Source organism: Schistocerca cancellata, chromosome 2 (assembly GCF_023864275.1).
Source record: "Schistocerca cancellata isolate TAMUIC-IGC-003103 chromosome 2, iqSchCanc2.1, whole genome shotgun sequence".
In the NCBI taxonomy this organism is placed as follows: domain Eukaryota; kingdom Metazoa; phylum Arthropoda; class Insecta; order Orthoptera; family Acrididae; genus Schistocerca; species Schistocerca cancellata.
The window spans coordinates 553677083-553697212 of record NC_064627.1 but is presented as its reverse complement, the minus strand read 5'-3'; the positions used below and the strand labels follow the sequence as shown (position 1 = coordinate 553697212).

The following is a 20130-nucleotide window of genomic DNA, read 5'->3' as shown; positions in this document are numbered from 1 at the left end:
ACATGATACTCGAGCAAAAAACATGTTCTAAAATTCTACAACAGATCGACGTCAGAGATATAGGTCTATAGTTTTGCGCATCTGCTCGACGACCCTTCTTGAAGACTGGGACTACCTGTGCTCTTTTCCAATCATTTGGAACCTTCTGTTCCTCTAGAGACTTGCGGTACACGGCTGTTAGAAGGGGGGCAAGTTCTTTCGCGTACTCTGTGTAGAATCGAATTGGTATCCCGTCTGGTCCAGTGGACTTTCCTCTGTTGAGTGATTTCAGTTGCTTTTCTATTCCTTGGACACTTATTTCGATGTCAGCCATTTTTTCGATTGTGCGAGGATTTAGAGAAGGAACTGCAGTGCGGTCTTCCTCTGTGAAACAGCTTTGGAAAAAGGTATTTAGTATTTCAGCTTTACGCTTGTCATCCTCTTGTTTCAATGCCATCATCATCCCGGAGTGTCTGGACATGCTGTTTCGAGCCACTTACTGATTTAGGTCTGTTGTAGCTCTGTCTATCCATGTCAGCTGTCAGTCTAAAACACCATACCTAATTACACACACTGCTAGTACAACATTATTTAATGCCACACTTATGGATGTTTCAGTGTGGCTTAATCGAGGTTTATAAAACACTTAATGGTTTTAAGATATCTTTTCTTAGCTATATCTTTGTGTGTTTGCTTTAGAGAAGAAGTTGCTGTAAGCAAGATATGCTAATATACTTGCAGAATATACTCAGTATCAATTGTGAGGCAGGTCTGTGATACAGCCATTTGCTCATTTTTCCCCCTCAGCATCAGTCAGAATAATTATTCACAGCCTGTAATACACCAGTATTCAAGCTGTTCACCTGCAGATTCTTTTCTGTGCTAAATCCTTCATAACTCTATGGAGAGGAAATCTACTCACTCTTCTCCAAAAATTTGACATTGCATAATGTTTATTTCAACCGTTTCTTTACCAACCACTGGTTTTGAGAATATTTGAATCTAGAACAGTCTTTTCTAATGTCATCAACTCATCATATGCTGCTGTTTACTTATTCTTCCTATTCTCACCAGATATATTATTTCAAAGAAGATTGGGGCCTACTTCTCTATCACTGATTCAAGTATAACAAGTGTGAATTAATCTACCAAATCAAACTTGTTTGGCTGTCTTATGATTTGTGAGGCAAAATTAAAATTTTAAAGAAAGAAGTGTAAGTTCTCACATCGACTGTCAGCTATGACATTGCATGTGGTTTTGGAGAAACGAAGGAAAATGTCACAACACACTGCCAGTAGAATTATTTTTATTGGAATCTAGCAGAAAGAACAAATTCCAGATCCAGAAAGAATGGTTGAAGCTGTTGCAGAATATGTGCTGTCTGAAGCTTCCGGAAGGAATAAAACTGTGTGTTGGACTGAGACTGATCTCTGGAACCTTGCCTGTTGGGGGCATTACAGTCATCGACTGAACCCTCTAGCTGTAACATACTATCTGCTCTCACATTCACCAAAACCTCTCTGTCCTTTCACAGACTTCCTCCACACCTTTCTGGACTTGCCCTCCTGTTTTTGCAGTGGAATGACTTAGTCACAGCCAAGGGTATTGTTTCCACTGTGAATTCTCCCCTCTGTGGCAGGGTGCACATTGTCTTGAAATCTTGTGGCAGGTTAGAACTGGGTATTGAGTTGGCACTTGAACCTGGAATCTTGCAAGGCTCGTGCTTTGTGTCCTGGTCCAGCACACAATCTCAGTCTGCCAGGATACTTCAATTTTCTGATTGTTGGTGAGAGAAAGACCCTCTCCATGCTAGCTCTTGTGGAGTTCTGTGCCTCCAAATAAAAGTTGCCTATGAGATTTGCAGTAATTATATAATTGTATAAATTGTGAAGTGAAAGATGTCTTTTACCATTGCCTTTCCTGTCCTGTTCCACTGCCCCCCACCTCCTTCCCAAGCCCATCTTTGATATGCTTGCTCATTTATGTCAGATTGTATCTTGTAATACTGTCTAAAGAAAGACTACTATTAGGTAGATTGTGTGACTGCCTTTGCTGTTGGTATTAACATCAAAGTTCTTGATATTTCAGAATGGTATGTAGAACTCATTAGCTGAACATAATGACTGAGTAGCTGACTTCTCTGAAAGTCTAAAGCATTGCCAATTCCTTTTTACAGATTGAGAATTTTGTGCATCTCCAATATTTACTCTGTCACGAATAGAACAATGTTTGCTATTGCTGCAAATTGTCGCTGGCTACAACACTTGAATGTCCAAGGTTGCTGGAGAATAACTGATGATGGTATCAGGTAAAAGAATCCTAATGCTACATTTGATGATTTCTTTTAATTGAATTGTTAATTTTGATACATATTAATGAATGTTTCACAGAAGTATGTTACAAGCAGTTAATTTACGCCATGGGATGCTGTTTATAATAAGTAAGAGTGGGAGATTTTGTGGAAAGTAATGCAGAATGAAAGAAGTGTTTAATGATGTACTGACATAATTGATAAAACTTAATTCAAATTATATGCAGTATATTTGTTTACACACTGAAGCACCAAGAAAAGTGGTATAGGCATGCGTATTCAAATACCGAGTTATGTAAACAGGCAGAATATGGTGCTGCGGTCAGCAATGCCTCTATAAGACGATAAGTGTTTGGCGCAGTTGTTAGACTGGTTACTGCTGCAACAATGACAGGTTATCAAGATTTACGCGAGTTTCAATGTGGTGTTATAGTCAGTGCACAAGTGATAGGACACAGCATCTCCAAGGTAGTGATGAAGTGGAGATTTCTCTGTACAACCATTTCATGAGTGTAATGTGAATGTCAGGAATTGAGTAAAATGTCAAACCTCCAACATCACTGCCACTGGAAAAAGATCCTTCAAGAATTGTTCAACGTGACAGAATTGCCACCCTTCCACAAATTGTTGCAGATTTCAATGCTGGGTCATAACAAGTGTCAGCGTGTGAACCATTCAACAAAACCATCAATAAGGGCTTTTGTAGCCGATGGCCCGCTCGTGTACCCTTGATGACTGCGCAACACAAACCATCATGCCTCGCATGGGTTCGTCAAAACAGACATTGGACTGTTGATGACTGGAAATATGTTGCCTGGTCGGATGGGTCTCATTTCAAATTGTATCAAGCGGATGGACGTGTTTGGGTATGGAGACAGCCCCATGAATCCATGGACCCTGCATGTAAGCAGGAGACTGTTCAAGCTAATGATTATAAAGAATCCGCCTAGATTGCAAATAGAAACCGGATGTTGACCTAGGTTTTGGCGCGGATAACCACACCTCCTTTGGAATACACTAAAACTAGTTTTAATTACTAGTTTATAATCACTAAATTATTCACGATTGCCGACGCGCTGCAATGTTAAAAGTTCTCACTTTTCAAGCTGGTGGAGGCTCTGTAATGGTGTGGGGTGTGTACAGTTAGTGATATGGGACACCTGATACATCTAGATACAACTCTGACAGGTGACACATACGTAAGCATCCTGTCTGATCACCTGCGTCCATTCATGTCAATTGTGCATTCCCAAGGAGTGGGAAATTCTAACGGGACAGTGCGACACCCCCACATGTCCAGAATTGCTACAAGTGGTTCAAGATACATTCTTCTGAGATTAAACACTTGCGCTGGACACCAAACTCCCCAGATATGAACATTATTGCAAGCATATCTGGGATGTCTTGCAAAGTACTGTTCGGAAGAAATCTCCACCCCCTTGTACTCTTATGGATTTATGGACAGACCTGCAGGATTCATGGTGTCAGTTCGCTCCAGCACTACTTCAGACATTAGTTGAGTCCATGCCATGTCATGTTGTGGGGCTTCTGCATGCTCTCGGGGGCCCTACACAGTATTAGGCAGGTGTATCACTTTCTTCGGCTCTTCAGATTAGTTTCCATTATGATATACGAACATATTTCGATGACAGTAACTTTAGACATTGCCATTTCCAACTGTCACAAGCAAACACAAAGAGAAAGCGGCATTCACGCAGTGATTCTGGATATCTCAGACAGTTTGGAAGTGACTGGAACGTGTTCATGCACTGACTGAAACTCTGAAAACAGTCGGAGCAAGTCAGGTTTTCCTCAGATTGCAAGACATATCATGCATGTAGCTTTTTTGTGCAGTTGTGTAGATCTCCTGTCTGCAAAAAATATCTGATTTTTTAATAGTGCAAGAAAGTTTCTTCTTTCTGAATGATGAAGCTGTTTTTTTTTTTTTTGTGTAACAAAATGAACTTTTTTCATAAAGCTGTTTCTTTGAAATACAACATACTTTTATTTCACTTAGGCATGTTTCGTCACCTATTTAGATATCACTGTTTTTCCTAATGGGTGTAACTTACATCCTGAATAAACAGGGTGACATTTGTTGGTAAATTATGGGTTAATGACATGTCAAGATTTCTTGTCGTAACTTCCTTTCCTGGTGTGTTGTGTTTGATAACTTTTTTACACTTTTGTTCAGTTTAGGCTTACCATTGTTTCATTAGTGTACCCTGATGAAGAAATTAAAAAGCATCTGGCATCACACCCAGACAGTCGTTTTTGCTGCAGTTGCTGTTGCTCAGTCACAAACAACAGTAGCAGAATGTACCTACTGTTACCCTTTAAGAATACCAGCAGTTTAATGAGGCAGAATATAAATTTCATCTTGATACTCTTCTTGACAAGATGTGGTGCCGAATATTATTTTCACCTGCTGAAATTTTGGAATTTTCCTTTGTGTTTTCTGATATGGCTTTCTCTTATTTCTACATAATACCACATCTAAATAAATTTGTGGCAAGAAAATATGCTGAGTTCTGTGTGGAGCCTGTGATAGCAAAAGAAGAGCATTTTGCAGAAGCACCAGATTTGCACTTTTGGGGATGGGATTTCACTGCGTAAAAATTGGACAAAATGCATTTTTAATTTGAAACAAAAGGCATAGTTAATTCTCCTTTGTAAAACATACATTCATTTTTGTGAAGTAATGATTAGTGCCAACAGAGGGAAATAACAAAGGACATTTTTATGTAATATATTAGTTAGTTTTTCACATAAGGACCAAAATGAAAATTTGAAAAGGTGTAGGACATTCAGTTTCATCATAAGAAGAGATGCTTGATGAATGTAACAAACCAGTTGTAAACATGTTGGAAAATTAAAGGTGTTTTGGATTACTTGTTGATGTAAAATTAATAAAAATAAAAAAACAATCATTGTGAATGTGCTAAAACAATAATAAATTAGCTATTTATACCATAAGCATCATTCTCATTTTTACATGTGTATACATCCGTAGATCATCAAATCTTCATTTATTGTAGTCCTTAGCCATGGCAATTAACACATACAAAAACTATTCACTGTACAAAAGTGATTAAATTTATGTGCAGGTTTATCCATATGCATCTTTCGGGCATTTATTTAAGCATAATAGTGACACAGGTTTTCAAGGGGAAGACATTCTTGTATGGATCTAACTTGAGTCTGACAAAAGAAGTCTTTGATAATCTAACCATGGAAGTAAAATTTACAATAAATCTTTAAAATATTTTAAGCTGAGTTAAAGTGTTTGTTCTTGCCAGTTACTGTAATACACGTTAGCTCTTGGGTATAAATACTCAATTAAATAACTGTGTATCATCGCCGTATAGCTGTAAATGGGTATGAGGTCTGTTCAAAAAATTCTGCAGCTTTTCCATCAAAAATTTTTATGTTTACCTTTCACTTACGGTGCATGGTCTCCTTCTAAATACTCTCATCCACAATTGTTTCACTGTTCTCAATGCCATTTCCACTTCCGGAAGCAGTCTTGGTCCACCTCTTGCAGGATTGTGCAAAGTGCCATCCTTTTTGCGGGGCTTTCAACTTTGGAAGAAGGGAAAAAGTACACAGGGGCGAGGTTTGGAGAGTACGGAGTATGAGGCAGCTCAATGATTTCATTTTTTGTGCAGTAGTCATGCACCAGCATAAATGAATTTGTGGATGTGTTATTATGATGCGAAAGCCATGAATTGTCTCACTACATTTCAGACCATTTCCTTCTCACATTTTCTTGCAGGCATTGCAATGTGTCATGATAGTACCTTGGATTAACAATTTGTTCCTGTGGCACAAATTATGATGAACTATGAAAGTCAAAGAATACTATCAGTGTGACTTTGACATTTGACCTGATATGAAGAGCTTTTTTTTGTCTCTGAGAACCTTTCCCGACCCATTGTGAAGATTGAACCTGGTCTCAACATCATCCCGTAGAATGTGTCATCACCAGTTAAGATTGAGCCTTGGTCTCAACATCATAACCACAGATCCACATGTCACCACCAGTTAAGATTCTCTTAAGGAACATCTCATTCTCATTTGTGCGATCCAAAAGCTCTTCACATATTGTGAGGCAAAGGTCTTTCTGGTCTTGACTCATGAGCCGTGGGAAGAACTTAGTGGCAACACAATGCATTCCACGAAGCTGTGTCAGGATTTCATGACATGATCCAACTGAAATGTTACATTCTTCTGCAATCACTTGGACAGACAGTCTTTGATTGGCAAGCACAATTTCATTGATGTTCCTGTCTTGAGCACCGACGATGAGTGTCGAATGGTGTCCTGAACAAGAATCATCTTTAACTGGGAGGCTATTTTTAAACTATGTGAACCATTTGTACCACAGAACAGCTTAAGCACTCGTCATTGTAGGCTTCCTGCATCATTTGGTGTCTGTCTGTAAAGGTTTTCTTGAATTTCACGCAAAATTTAATGCAGATGTGTTGCTCCATTAACTCTGCCCTCTCAAAATTCACAAACTGTGTGACACAACATTCTACTCAATACAGCAAACAATAACTAATGTAACTAACAGGCATACGATAATGAAACTTCTTGCAGCCACACATTAAACACAGGCGTTTCAGGGGTGCCAACCACATTTCACTCCATCTCACCATTGACGCGGAATTATGAATGTTCCAGAATTTTTTGAACAGGCCTTGTACTGTATTTACCCAATAGTAAGACTAGACATTTTTCCCAAATTTTTCATTTGAAAAATACATAGTCATCTTACAGTCGTAGATTGAACTACTACTGCCGAGGTCAATGTTTTTACGTTGTGTGATAGCTTTTATAGGCGTTGTCTTACATTTACATTTTGGCAATTGAGGCTGTGTGGAAATTTGTTTGGAAGAATTTGGAAAGTGTGTGTAGTGTCACAAGATTACTGACGTTGGTATTCATATGCTTGCCACTGGTGCAGTCACAGTCAATGTCTAATTTGACTAAGATTTGGGATAAGCTGGATGGGAGGAACTATTCACATGCAAGGCTTTCTCAGAAGTGATGTACTTGTCCAGCAGTACATTTCGAGTAAGCCAAGTGTGACACTGACACCAGCTTCTCCCATGGCTGAGTGGACGCATGGAAATCGCAGAAACAATAGCTAAATATTTCACTCACTGCAATTAGGTGTCCTCTTAGGCCGTGGCCCGAGTGCAATGGGGCGGGCAGCCTTGAACAGGATTTCCCTGCAGCGAGCAAGACAAGCCTCTTCGATATGGAAGTGTCTGGAGAGACATGTTTCGGGAGACGCATACAGTTGACTGTAGCAGTGTCCAATGGACCATGCACATGCACCACAAACGAATTCGTGTTTCTTGGGCATGTGGCAAGCGGTGACCCATATCCTTTGCAGAAATTATCACAATCGTATGAGAAAGGCTAGAAATTTGGCAGACTGGTCAGTCTCAGTATAAAAGCAAGTCGATTGGAAGAAAGACATCTAATGAAATAGTAGTGAAGCTTCATATTGATCGTAAGTAAACATTTTTCTTGTGTAATTCTGTTTTGAGAAAAGTAACTAACAAATGTGTTGCACATTTGTTAGCATTAGCAATGAACTATTATTTCATCTACTCAGATCAATCTTTTACAATTTCCATGCTGTTTTTGATCATATTGTAATGTGGGATACTATTTCCATCACATTCTGTAATGATATTGTGTAAAGGACTTGCTGTTTCGATTATAAGACACCCATGTTGTACATTTGTCTCTAAAAGTTTTCTTAATATACACCATTTTGCTCACAAAATTCCAAACACACGTTCAAGACACTTTCAAGCATGAGAATGGCATTGATTAAAATAACCTTCTTTTGTCATTCAGAGCTCTTTCTGTGAACAGATGCTTTAAATTTGGTGTCAGTGGGTAAGCCTCATCTTCTATAAAAACGTGAGAGAGGACTTGGGGTGTGAGGCATTATTTATAGTGGTGGTATAAACTAGACACAGCAGCTCCAGTGGTCCTTCTGAGACCATCTTGCAGTGCTCTTGCAGTATCTGAACTATACCACAATGGAGAGATGACCAGATACCGGTCTCCATTAGGGACTGTAATGCACTGGCGACCTTGTCGAAATCTCCTTGTGTACTGACCTTTCTTCCTGTAGCATTTCAGACATTCTTGTGTATCTGTGGAATTTATCAGCATCTGATTGTAAACTCACATACGGTGTGTTAAACTCTCCAAACAGCTCTCTCTGTTTTGCTAGAATACTAGTATTCCTTCTCCCCCATGAACCATACACCTTGCCGTTGGTGGAGAGGCTTGCTTGCCTCAGCGATACAGATGGCCGTACCATAGGTGTAACCACAACGGAGTGGTATCTGTTGAGAGGCCAGACTAATGTGTGGTTCCTGAGGAGGGGCAGCAGCCTTTTCAGTAGTTGCAGGGGCAACAGTCTGGATGATAGACTCATCTGGCCTTGTAACACAAACTAAAACGGCCTTGCTGTGCTGGTACTTCTAACGGCTGAAAGAAAGGGGAAACTACAGCCGTAATTTTTCCCGAGGACATGCAGCTTTACTGTATGGTTAAATGATGATGATGGCGTCCTCTTGAGTAAAATATTCCGGAAGTAAAATAGTCCCCCATTCGGATCTCCGGGAGGGGACTACTCAGGAGGACGTTGTTATCAGGAGAAAGTAAACTGGCATTCTACGAATCGAAGCGTGGAATGTCAGATCCCTTAACCGTGCAGGTAGGTTAGAAAATTTTAAAAGGGAAATGGATAGGTTAATGTTAGACATAGTAGGAATTAGTGAAGTTCGGTGGCAGGAGGAACAAGACTTTTGGTCAGGTGAATATAGGGTTATAAATACAAAATCAAATAGGGGTAATGCAGGTGTAGGTTTAATAATGAATAGAAAAATAGGAATATGGGTAAGCTACTACAAACAGCATAGTGAATGCATTATTGTGGCCAAGATAGACACGAAGCCCACGCCTACTACAGTAGTACAAGTTTATATGCCAACTAGCTCTGCAGACGATGAAGAAATTGATGAAATGTATGATGAGATGAAAGAAATTATTCAGGTAGTGAAGGAAGACGAAAATTTAATAGTCATGGGTGACTGGAATTTGAGAGTAGGAAAAGGGAGAGAAGGAAACATAGTAGGTGAATATTGATTGAGGGTAAGAAATGAAAGAGGAAGCCATCTGGTAGAATTTTGCACAGAGCGTAACTTAATCATAGTTAACACTTGGTTCAAGAATCATAAAAGAAGGTTGTATACATGGAAGAAGCCTGGAGATATTAGAAGGTATCAGATAGATTATATAATGGTAAGACAGAGATTTAGGAACCAGGTTTTAAATTGTAAGACATTTCCATGGGCAGATGTGGACTCTGACCACAATCTAATGGTTATGAACTGCAGATTAAAACTGAAGAAACAGCAAAAAGGTGGGAATTTAAAGAGATGGGACCTGGATAAACTGAAAGAACCAGAGGTTGTATTGAGCTTCAGGGAGAGCATAGGGAACGATTGACAAGAATGGGGGAAAGAAATACAGTAGAAGAAGAATGGGTAACTTTGAGATACGAAATAGTGAAGGTAGCAGAGGATCTAGTAAGTAAGAAGACGAGGGCTAATAGAAATCCTTTGGTAACAGAAGAGATACTGAATGTTATTGATGAAAGGAGAAAATATAAAAATGCTGTAAATAAAGCAGGCAAAAAGGAATACAAACGTCTTAAAAATGAGATTGACAGGAAGTGCAAAATGGCTAAGCAGGGATGGCTAGAGGACAAATGTAAGGATGTTGAGGCTTATTTCGCTATGGGTAAGGGAGATGCTGCCTACAGGAAAATTAAAGAGACCTTTGGAGAAAAGAGAACCACTTGTGTGAATATCAAGAGCTCAAATGGAAACCCAGTTCTAAGCAAACAAGGGAAAGCAGAAAGGTGGAAGGAGTATATAGAGGGCCTATACAAGGGTGATGTTCTTGAGGACAATATTACAGAAATGGAAGAGAATGTAGATGTAGATGAAGTTGAAATAGGAGATATGATAAAGAGTTTGACAGTGCACTGAAAAACCTGAGTCGAAACAAGGCCCCGGGTGTAGACAATATTCTATTAGAACTACTGACAGCCTTGGGAGAGCCAGTCCTGACAAAATTCTACCATCTGGTGAGCAAGATTTATGAGACAGGCAAAATACCCTCAGACTTCAAGAAGAATATAATAATTCCAATCCCAAAGAAAGCAGGTGTTGACAGATGTGAAAATTACCAAACTATCAGTTTAATAAGTCACAGCTGCAAAATACTAACATGAATTCTTTACAGACGAATGGAAAAACTGGTAGAAGCCAACCTCAGGGAAGATCAGTTTGGATTCCGTAGAAATATTGGAACACCTGAGGGAATACTGACCTTACGACTTATCTTAGAAAAAATATTAAGGAAAGGAAAACCTACGTTTCTAGAATTTGTAGACTTAATGAAAGCTTTTAACAATGTTGACTGGAATACTCCCTTTCAAATTCTAAAGGTGGGAAGGGTAAAATACAAGGAGCGAAAGGCTATTTACAATTTGTACAGAAACAAGATGGCAGTTATAAGAGTTGAGTGGCATGAAAGGGAAGCAGTGGTTGGGAAGGGAGTGAGACAGGGTTGTAGCCTCTCCCCGATGTTATTCAATCTGTATATTGAGCAAGCAGTAAAGGAAACAAAAGAATAATCCAGAGTAGGAATTAAAATCCATGGAGAAGAAATAAAATCTTTGACGTTCGCCGGTGACATAGTAATTCTGTCAGAGATAGCAAAGGACTTGGAAGAGCAGCTGAACGGAATGGACAGTGTCTTGAAAGGAGGATATAAGATGAACATCAACAAAAGCAAAACGAGGATAATGGAATGTAGTCGAATTAAGTTGGGTGATGCTGAGGGAATTAGATTAGGAAATGAGACACTTAAAGTAGTAAATGAGTTTTGCTATTTGGGGAGCAAAATAACTGATGATGGTCGAAGTAGAGAGGATATAAAATGTAGACTGGCAATGGCAAGGAAAGCAAGCGTTTCTGAAGAAGAGAAATTTGTTAACATAGAGTATAGATTTAAGTGTCAGGAAATTGTTTCTGAAAGTATTTGTATGGAGTGTAGCCATGTATGGAAGTGAAACGTGGACGATAAATAGTTTAGACAAGGAGAGAATATAAGCTTTCGAAATGTGGTGCTACAGAAGAATGCTGAAGATTAGATGGGTAGATACATAAATAATGAGGAGGTATTGAATAGAATTGTGGAGGAGTTTGTGGCACAACTTGACAAGAAGAAGGGACTGGTTGGTAGGACATGTTCTGAGGCATCAAGGGATCACAAATTTAGCATTGGAGAGCAGCGTGGAGGGTAAAAATCATAGAGGGAGACCAAGAGATGAGTACACTAAGCAGATTCAGAAGGATGTAGGTTGCAGTAGGTACTGGAAGATGATGAAGCTTGCGATAGAGTAGCATGGAGAGCTGCTTCAAACCAGTCTCAGGACTGAAGACCACAATAACAACAACAACAACAACAACAACATTGTATTTCTTAGACTGAATTAATCAGTGTTCAGAAATGTATTTTCTTCCAGTATCAAATCAGTTAGCAATTCATCCGACTCCATAGTTTGATCTCTGCAGAACACTGCTTCTCATCCCTGCACAAAGAACTGCTACTTAGGGCACTGCAGTGTTCGCTCGCATTCTGATATCATTGAGCAGTCTGTCCACTCCTGCGATGATATGCTCAGGCCATAGCCTTATGTTCCTGCCCAACCACACCCTTGAAAATTGCGACATGTTCGGAAAGAAACAGCAAAATATTTGTGACAAACAGGGAATATATAAATATAATTTCTGTTTGTTTCATTCGGAGAAATCGAAGCTACACTCTTAGGTCCTTCCCTAACAACAGCCTTGGAAATCATAACATTTTTAAAAAAATGGCCAAATATTTGGGACAAGCAAGAATACAAATGTCATTGCTGGTCATTTCACTCACAGCAGTTTTATCCTTAGTTTTCTAATCAACCATAAGCAACAAAATCAAAGAAACTCATTCCTAAGATGGGGTGGTGTTATATGTAAATAATGTTGAATATTGCAGAACGTATTTGTATTACATTCATCAGAAAGTCCCAGAATGTGTTAGAAACGTTAAAACTGAAAAAAAAGTACATATAGCCAGTTCGCGAACCTACTTCTTTCACTTTCATAACCCTCATTCTTTACCATTACGTTGCACCAAAGATGTAAATCTTATAACATCAGTGCTGTTTGTTTTAATATCTCTTGAAAGCTTTAACTCCATTGCATCATTTATTGATGTTTAACTAAAGGAAATTGTACCATGGGTGATGTCCTAGTGAGATCACTTCAGTGCACTGTTGCTGTGAAATGGCATAGTGACAGTAATAATAAGACAAAAGCAGTGAAAGAAGACTGAACCAGTATGGCATCTGTCATATTGAGTCACAAGTCATTTTGACATTGCTTTCCATAGCTGCTTTTAGGTTGAAGATTGGGGGTAAATGGATAAGGTGAGAAGCGCAGGCCTTAACATTGGCATGCAGGCCAAAGATATTGAGAGAATGAGCACCATAACGGTGCATCAAGAAGGTTAGGATCTACTCTAACCTCCTTGAGCTGCATAGATGTTGTTCTTTTTCTATTTGTTAATTGCTTTTTTGGATTGTAATTGCTAATTGTTTTTCTGCATTGATTCGAGAAAATTGTTGGAAAAATTATAATACTTATTAATTACATCCACTCAGCAAAATGTTACATTGATTTTAACAAAATATAGTACACATTAGTAAAAGAAAAAAACTTAAATAGTTTGATAGTAGTGAAGAAAGATAGATCACAACTTAATTTTTTTGTCTGAGTTAACTGCCTTTTCATTTGTAGTCAGACTTGAATTGACTTTAAAATTGGACAAATACTCAGTAATAGTATACATTTCTGCAGAAGGCGGTTAAAGAGTAGATAGGTGCCATTGGTGTAATGACATGTTGATGACTAGTTGATGTTCACTGTAAGGTATGAGGGGAGTGGAAGGGGGTGCTGGTTCTACGCCATCAGTGCGAGAGCAGCAATCAAACAATATGTTTGGAAGCAAAAGATGGAGGAAAATGTTGTTACATTCTTATCAGTATAGATATGAAATCTGCTATGTATTCAGAAAAACAACTGTGTTCTCAGGTCCCACGTAACCACAAGCTTGAACATTGCTTCTGAAGAAACGGCCAAATATTTCTGACAACCAAGATCATAAATTTCTTTGCTGTGTGTATATAGGAATACAAAGGCTCTTTTCTCACGTTTCATGAAACTGTGATCTCAGATAATGATACCAGTGATAATAATGATGATGATTAAAATAGTAGTACCACAGAAAACTGGCTTAGAGTGTAGCAAAGAAGAAAATGAAAATAAAAGTGAATGCAAATCATTTCTTTTTGTTTATTTTATTTCTTTTTGTATTGTAAAATTGTAGACTATTAATAAATGGCATAAGTTTAGAATAGGTGTAATGTTAACTTTTTTGGGCAGATACTTTATTTCAGCGAAATAAAGTAAAAATAAAATTTTCTCAATGAGCGTCTTTAAAAAAAGGGGTTCGTCTTTTATTCACGGTCGTCTTATACTCATTGAATACAATAATTACTTTACCTCAATACCATGCCGCTCATGACAGTGTGTGATGTACATGCAATCTGCAAAACATATAACCAACTATTTAACCAACTGGAAGCAGCAATGGGCAAGTGATTAGTATGCTGATATATCATAAGCAGCTTTGTGAACTTTGACCTCCTAATATACATATTCCTGGCGGAAAACTTTCAAAACTTTACTTTGTTTCTATGTAATTGTCACTTTTTAAAAAACTTATTGCTTTGGAGACTTTCTCGTATGTTTATCTTAAAAATCTAAGGATTGTAAATTTAATGCATTATGGTTTTTGATAAACAAGGTAATATTATGCTTCACATGTTCTTCTAGTTTTCTTCTAGCAATTATTTTGCTTCTAGCATTGAGAGGACTGCACATCATCAACAGTAGGCCAGTACTGATACCCTGGAACTTCTTATCATCACGTGGTGTATTTCTTGGTTTATATGTTTTGTTTGGTGGCTGTTCATCAGATCCACTTGCATAGTTTTCACTAGAAGGTGAAATAGTTAGCACTTATCCAGTCACCTGTCGGAAACCCACCAACTCTTCTACTTTGGGTTCATCTAACAAAGCTACAATTTCCTCATTAGTAAGTCCTAAAAATAAAAAAACTACGCTATTGTGACAATAATGTGTAAAGATAGTGGTAATATGACATACCTGTTCTGTAATCTGCTCCAAATCGTAACCATAGACATTGACTGGAATGAGCACACACCAGAAACAGTCCCAACGTGCATAATTGTATACATGGAAGTTACAGTAATCATAGCTATGAAAATATTTAAAATGATTTCACAGATTCAGTTTTAATTACTTGTGTAGACATTTCGATTCTGAAACTCATTTTTTTCAAATGTAGTAAGTAATACATAGTTAAACTTTCCTTGATGCAGATGCTCCCAGTCAGCCATCTTGAAAATTTCTGAAGTTTAAGACACAGTTTCTTGGGTCTGTAGCAAGATATCAGTATGTTTTGGGTTATACAGGATGTTACAAAAAGGTACGGCCAAACTTTCAGGAAACATTCCTCACACACAAAGAAAGAAAATATGTTATGTGGACATGTGTCCGCAAACACTTACTTTCCGTGTTAGAGCTCATTTTATTACTGCTCTTCAAATCACGTTAATCATGGAATGGAAACACACAGCAACAGAACGTACCAGCGTGACTTCAAACATTTTGTTACAGGAAATGTTCAAAATGTCCTCCGTTAGCGAGGATAGATGCATCCACCCTCCGTCGCATGGAATCCCTGATGCGCTGATGTAACTCTGGAGAATGGCGTATTGTATCACAGCCGTCCACAATATGAGCACGAGGAGTCTCTACATTTGGTACCGGGGTTGCATAGACAAGAGCTTTCAAATGCCCCCATAAATGAAAGTCAAGAGGGTTGAGGTCAGGAGAGCGTGGAGGCCATGGAATTGGTCCGCCTCTACCAATCCATCGGTCACCGAATCTGTTGTTGAGAAGCGTACGAACACTTCAACTGAAACGTGCAGGAGCTCCATCGTGCATGAACCACATGTTGTGTCATACTTGTAAAGGCACATGTTCTAGCAGCACAGGTAGAGTATCCCGTATGAAATCATGGCGGTGAATTGAGGAAGTACAGTACATACTGACGAAACTAAAATGAGCTCTAACGTGGAAATTAAGCGTTTCCGGACACATGTCCACATAACATCTTTTCTTTATTTGTATGTGAGGAATGTTTCCTGAAAGTTTGGCCGTACCTTTTTGTAACACCCTGTATACAAAGCAGCAATTCCTGCACAATTGTTTACCTAAGGGCTCTACGACATATTGCAACAATATGATGCTACAATGCAAATAAACCACACCCATGCAGTCGTGTGTGCCACGTCCAGAAAGGTTGGCATTTTTGTTCCATAAGGGGAGAAATACATAAACATTTCATAAACTCTGAATTCATCTTTCATTTTAACAGAAAACAGGTCCTAACTCTCTTGATACATGAAATTAAATGATATACTAGGAACAGCATACTAATGCAGAGAATGAACATTCTGGTATAATGAATCCTTTGAAGTATTACTTGAGAATAATCAGATTGAAAAGTCTCTGTGTTCTTAAGTTTCATATATCAGGTGAGTGGTAACAGGCCTTCTTTTCATGTATGATGATAACATCACAAGCTGTCATAAATACACTCCTGGAAATTGAAATAAGAACACCGTGAATTCATTGTCCCAGGAAGGGGAAACTTTATTGACACATTCCTGGGGTCAGATACATCACATGATCACACTGACAGAACCACAGGCACATAGACACAGGCAACAGAGCATGCACAATGTCGGCACAAGTACAGTGTATATCCACCTTTCGCAGCAATGCAGGCTGCTATTCTCCCATGGAGACGATCATAGAGATGCTGGATGTAGTCCTGTGGAACGGCTTGCCATGCCATTTCCACCTGGCGCCTCAGTTGGACCAGCGTTCGTGCTGGACGTGCAGACCGCGTGAGACGACGCTTCATCCAGTCCCAAACATGCTCAATGGGGGACAGATCCGGAGATCTTGCTGGCCAGGGTAGTTGACTTACACCTTCTAGAGCACGTTGGGTGGCACGGGATACATGCGGACGTGCATTGTCCTGTTGGAACAGCAAGTTCCCTTGCCGGTCTAGGAATGGTAGAACGATGGGTTCGATGACGGTTTGGATGTACCGTGCACTATTCAGTGTCCCCTCGACGATCACCAGTGGTGTACGGCCAGTGTAGGAGATCGCTCCCCACACCATGATGCCGGGTGTTGGCCCTGTGTGCCTCGGTCGTATGCAGTCCTGATTGTGGCGCTCACCTGCACGGCGCCAAACACGCATACGACCATCATTGGCACCAAGGCAGAAGCGACTCTCATCGCTGAAGACGACACGTCTCCATTCGTCCCTCCATTCACGCCTGTTGCGACACCACTGGAGGCGGGCTGCACGATGTTGGGGCGTGAGCGGAAGACGGCCTAACGGTGTGCGGGACCGTAGCCCAGCTTCATGGAGACGGTTGCGAATGGTCCTCGCCGATACCCCAGGAGCAACAGTGTCCCTAATTTGCTGGGAAGTGGCAGTGCGGTCCCCTACGGCACTGCGTAGGATCCTACGGTCTTGGCGTGCATCCGTGCGTCGCTGCGGTCCGGTCCCAGGTTGACGGGCACGTGCACCTTCCGCCGACCACTGGCGACAACATCGATGTACTGTGGAGACCTCACGCCCCACGTGTTGAGCAATTCGGCGGTACGTCCACCCGGCGTCCCGCATGCCCACTATACGCCCTCGCTCAAAGTCCGTCAACTGCACATACGGTTCACGTCCACGCTGTCGCGGCATGCTACCAGTGTTAAAGACTGCGATGGAGCTCCGTATGCCACGGCAAACTGGCTGACACTGACGGCGGCGGTGCACAAATGCTGCGCAGCTAGCGCCATTCGACGGCCAACACCGCGGTTCCTAGTGTGTCCGCTGTGCCGTGCGTGTGATCATTGCTTGTACAGCCCTCTTGCAGTGTCCGGAGCAAGTATGGTGGGTCTGACACACCGGTGTCAATGTGTTCTTTTTTCCATTTCCAGGAGTGTAAATTTAGCATGAATTTAAAAAAAAATTATAATAAATCTTTAGCAGTTATCCTGAAGCACCTTGAAAATGAAAGTTCACTTTTATTGAAAAGTATTTTATGATTTTTAATTAAGCAAATTAACGGATGCTGTCTCTGTGTTTGGACAGTTAGTATACGAGTAACGATTATTTGATAGTAGTAAGGAAGAGTAGTATTACATAGCAATATTAATGGACACAAGGTTATAAACACTTCATAAATTATATTTCTTCTGTTAATTTGTTATGTTGTTTAATCACCTCTTTGGTACTTTTCAGAGTGGTTGGTGAATACTGCCGTAACTTGGAATCCCTCCTTGTCAATGATTGCCGTTCTGTCAGTGAAAGGAGTTTAGGTAATCTACGTACCAGGATGTTTATTGATAGGCCCAGGTATCAAATTGTTCCAATAAGAAGCCTCAATATACAGGTGTAACTTAACTGGCTTCTAAGATGTGAAATAATGACTTCAAATGAGTATGCTGTGAAAGGTTATTAATTTATGTTAGTGTTGCTCAATGCTATAGCTCCCAGGAAAATGTATTACATTGACTTTTGAGAGATGCCTGTCTGCCTCATGATCATTGTCTGAAATGATCAAATCTGTAACCTAAGGGTTGTAACTGCAAGGAATTAGTTCCTGTGTGTTTCATCAAGTAAGAAAGACAAACTGTCGGAAAGTAACTTCCATATGATGCAGGTTTATTTATACTTCATTTCGATATCATAAAGTAATATGACATGAAGACAGCAAGCTGCTTTATTGCTGATGGAAAGAAGCTTTCTGAAAAAAAAAATGTATTTAATATGAGATCTGAAATGGGTTTTCATAGCAATAGAGTACACAGTTAGCTGTTTAGTCCAGGGCAATGGCTGCACAAAAAATATTACCACATTTCTTGTAAGATTACACTTTTCTTTTTCATTGTAAATCAAATTACAGATGTTAGTATTACATGACAATTCATTTGTCTTTTGTTTTTGGGCTGTGATTGTGACTGAAATAATCTTGTGAGTAACTGCCGTTAGTTTGTACAAATTGGAGTAGCAGACTATTCTGATTCATTTATAGCTACCGTTACACATAAAGTGCACTGCTAGCAAGCTGTGACTAGCTAGTGATAGATTCAAGTGAGAGTTCATGTATTTTTTTTCCATATTGATTATCCAGTCAAGCAGTTGTGATGATCCATTAGTGTAGAAAGCAGAATCAGAGGAATATAAAATAGCAAAATGCCGCAGTAGTAGATAGAGTATTGTCTGAGAACTGTGGATGATACTGGAAATGTAGATTGGTTTTCATGCATGACCATGATGCCATTGAGTTACCATGGATTTCAGTTTTGGTTCTGACAGCTTACTTTAAATATAAATGGCTCTTGAAAAATCTAGACTGTCCATACAGTATGTAGTTTCTCATACTGTCGAAAGAATGGTTTATCTGTTTCGCCATATCTGTAAAGTCAGAGACAATAAGAATGATGTGCAGCAGAAGAAATAAATATATAATTGAAGTTTTTATTCAGATTATCATTTTAGTATTTAGTACCATATGGATATTGCATAGAGACTTTGTAAACATACTCCGTGGTGATGTGCTGCCAGCTAAGGTGTCACCAAGCAATTGTTTTGACAGCTGCCAAGTTAAGTAGTGACAGCTGTTAACAATGACCTTAGAGATAGTATAAGTATTTTTTGTGGTTACAGTATAAGAATAGATCTGAATGCTATTGAAGTGGTCCTCAGGCTGCTTAGTTGTGTTAATACAATATCTGTTCCCATGAACAGAATAATGACAGTCTTTTAGTAAGCACCAAAAGGTACAATAAATCAACTGTAAGGTAAGTTGGAAATAGTGGTCTGAAGTTACACTCTTCTAGTGTGAAGATACTTTATGGACTCAGCTAGTTTGAATTTAACTGAAATTCATATTACAGGCAGTAAATAGACTGAAGCATTCACTGTCCTCAGAATGTACATTTTATTCTTCAGATTACTTCATGCAAGTTCAAAGCATAGTAAAATGAGGTGTTCTTTCAAATTTACATAGCTATAAAGGAGACAAGTGATCCAGAGATCCTGTTGCCAAAAATCCACTTACGATAATTTAAATTAGATTTATTTGCTTTTTTGTAGACAGTGTCAACTGTTCCCACAGTAATTGGTCTAGTTTATCACGTTCTGGGTAGAGGGAGACCAAGAGATGAATACACTAAGCAGATTCAGAAGGATGTAGGTTGCAGTAGGTACTGAGAGATGAAGAAGGTTGCACAGGATAGAGTAGCATGGAGAGCTGCATCAAACCAGTCTCAGGACTGAAGATCACAACAACAACACCACGTTCTGTCACAAGTATACCAATAAAACTTTCACTGGCTTGATTTCTAAGGTACACTCTCAATGTGACACATACCAATGAGTGAAAACATTATGACCACCTGTCTAATAGCAAGTTCGTCGAACGCTAGAACACAGTAAGAAGAAAACTAATGAAAAA

The 20130-nt window shown here is 39.4% G+C and overlaps 1 protein-coding gene across 1 annotated transcript in view; it reads left to right on the top strand.

The window, feature by feature from the left end:
- Positions 1-19164, top strand: part of LOC126146788 (F-box/LRR-repeat protein 15-like) — a 37406-nt gene extending 18242 nt beyond the window's left edge. Inside the window, exons 4-5 of the mRNA XM_049915644.1 lie at positions 2157-2288; positions 17913-19164. Coding sequence (XP_049771601.1) covers positions 2157-2288; positions 17913-18069 — 289 coding nt within the window. The 3' untranslated portion in view covers positions 18070-19164. The remainder of the gene's footprint in view (positions 1-2156; positions 2289-17912) is intronic.
- Positions 19165-20130: the final 966 nt, after the last annotated feature.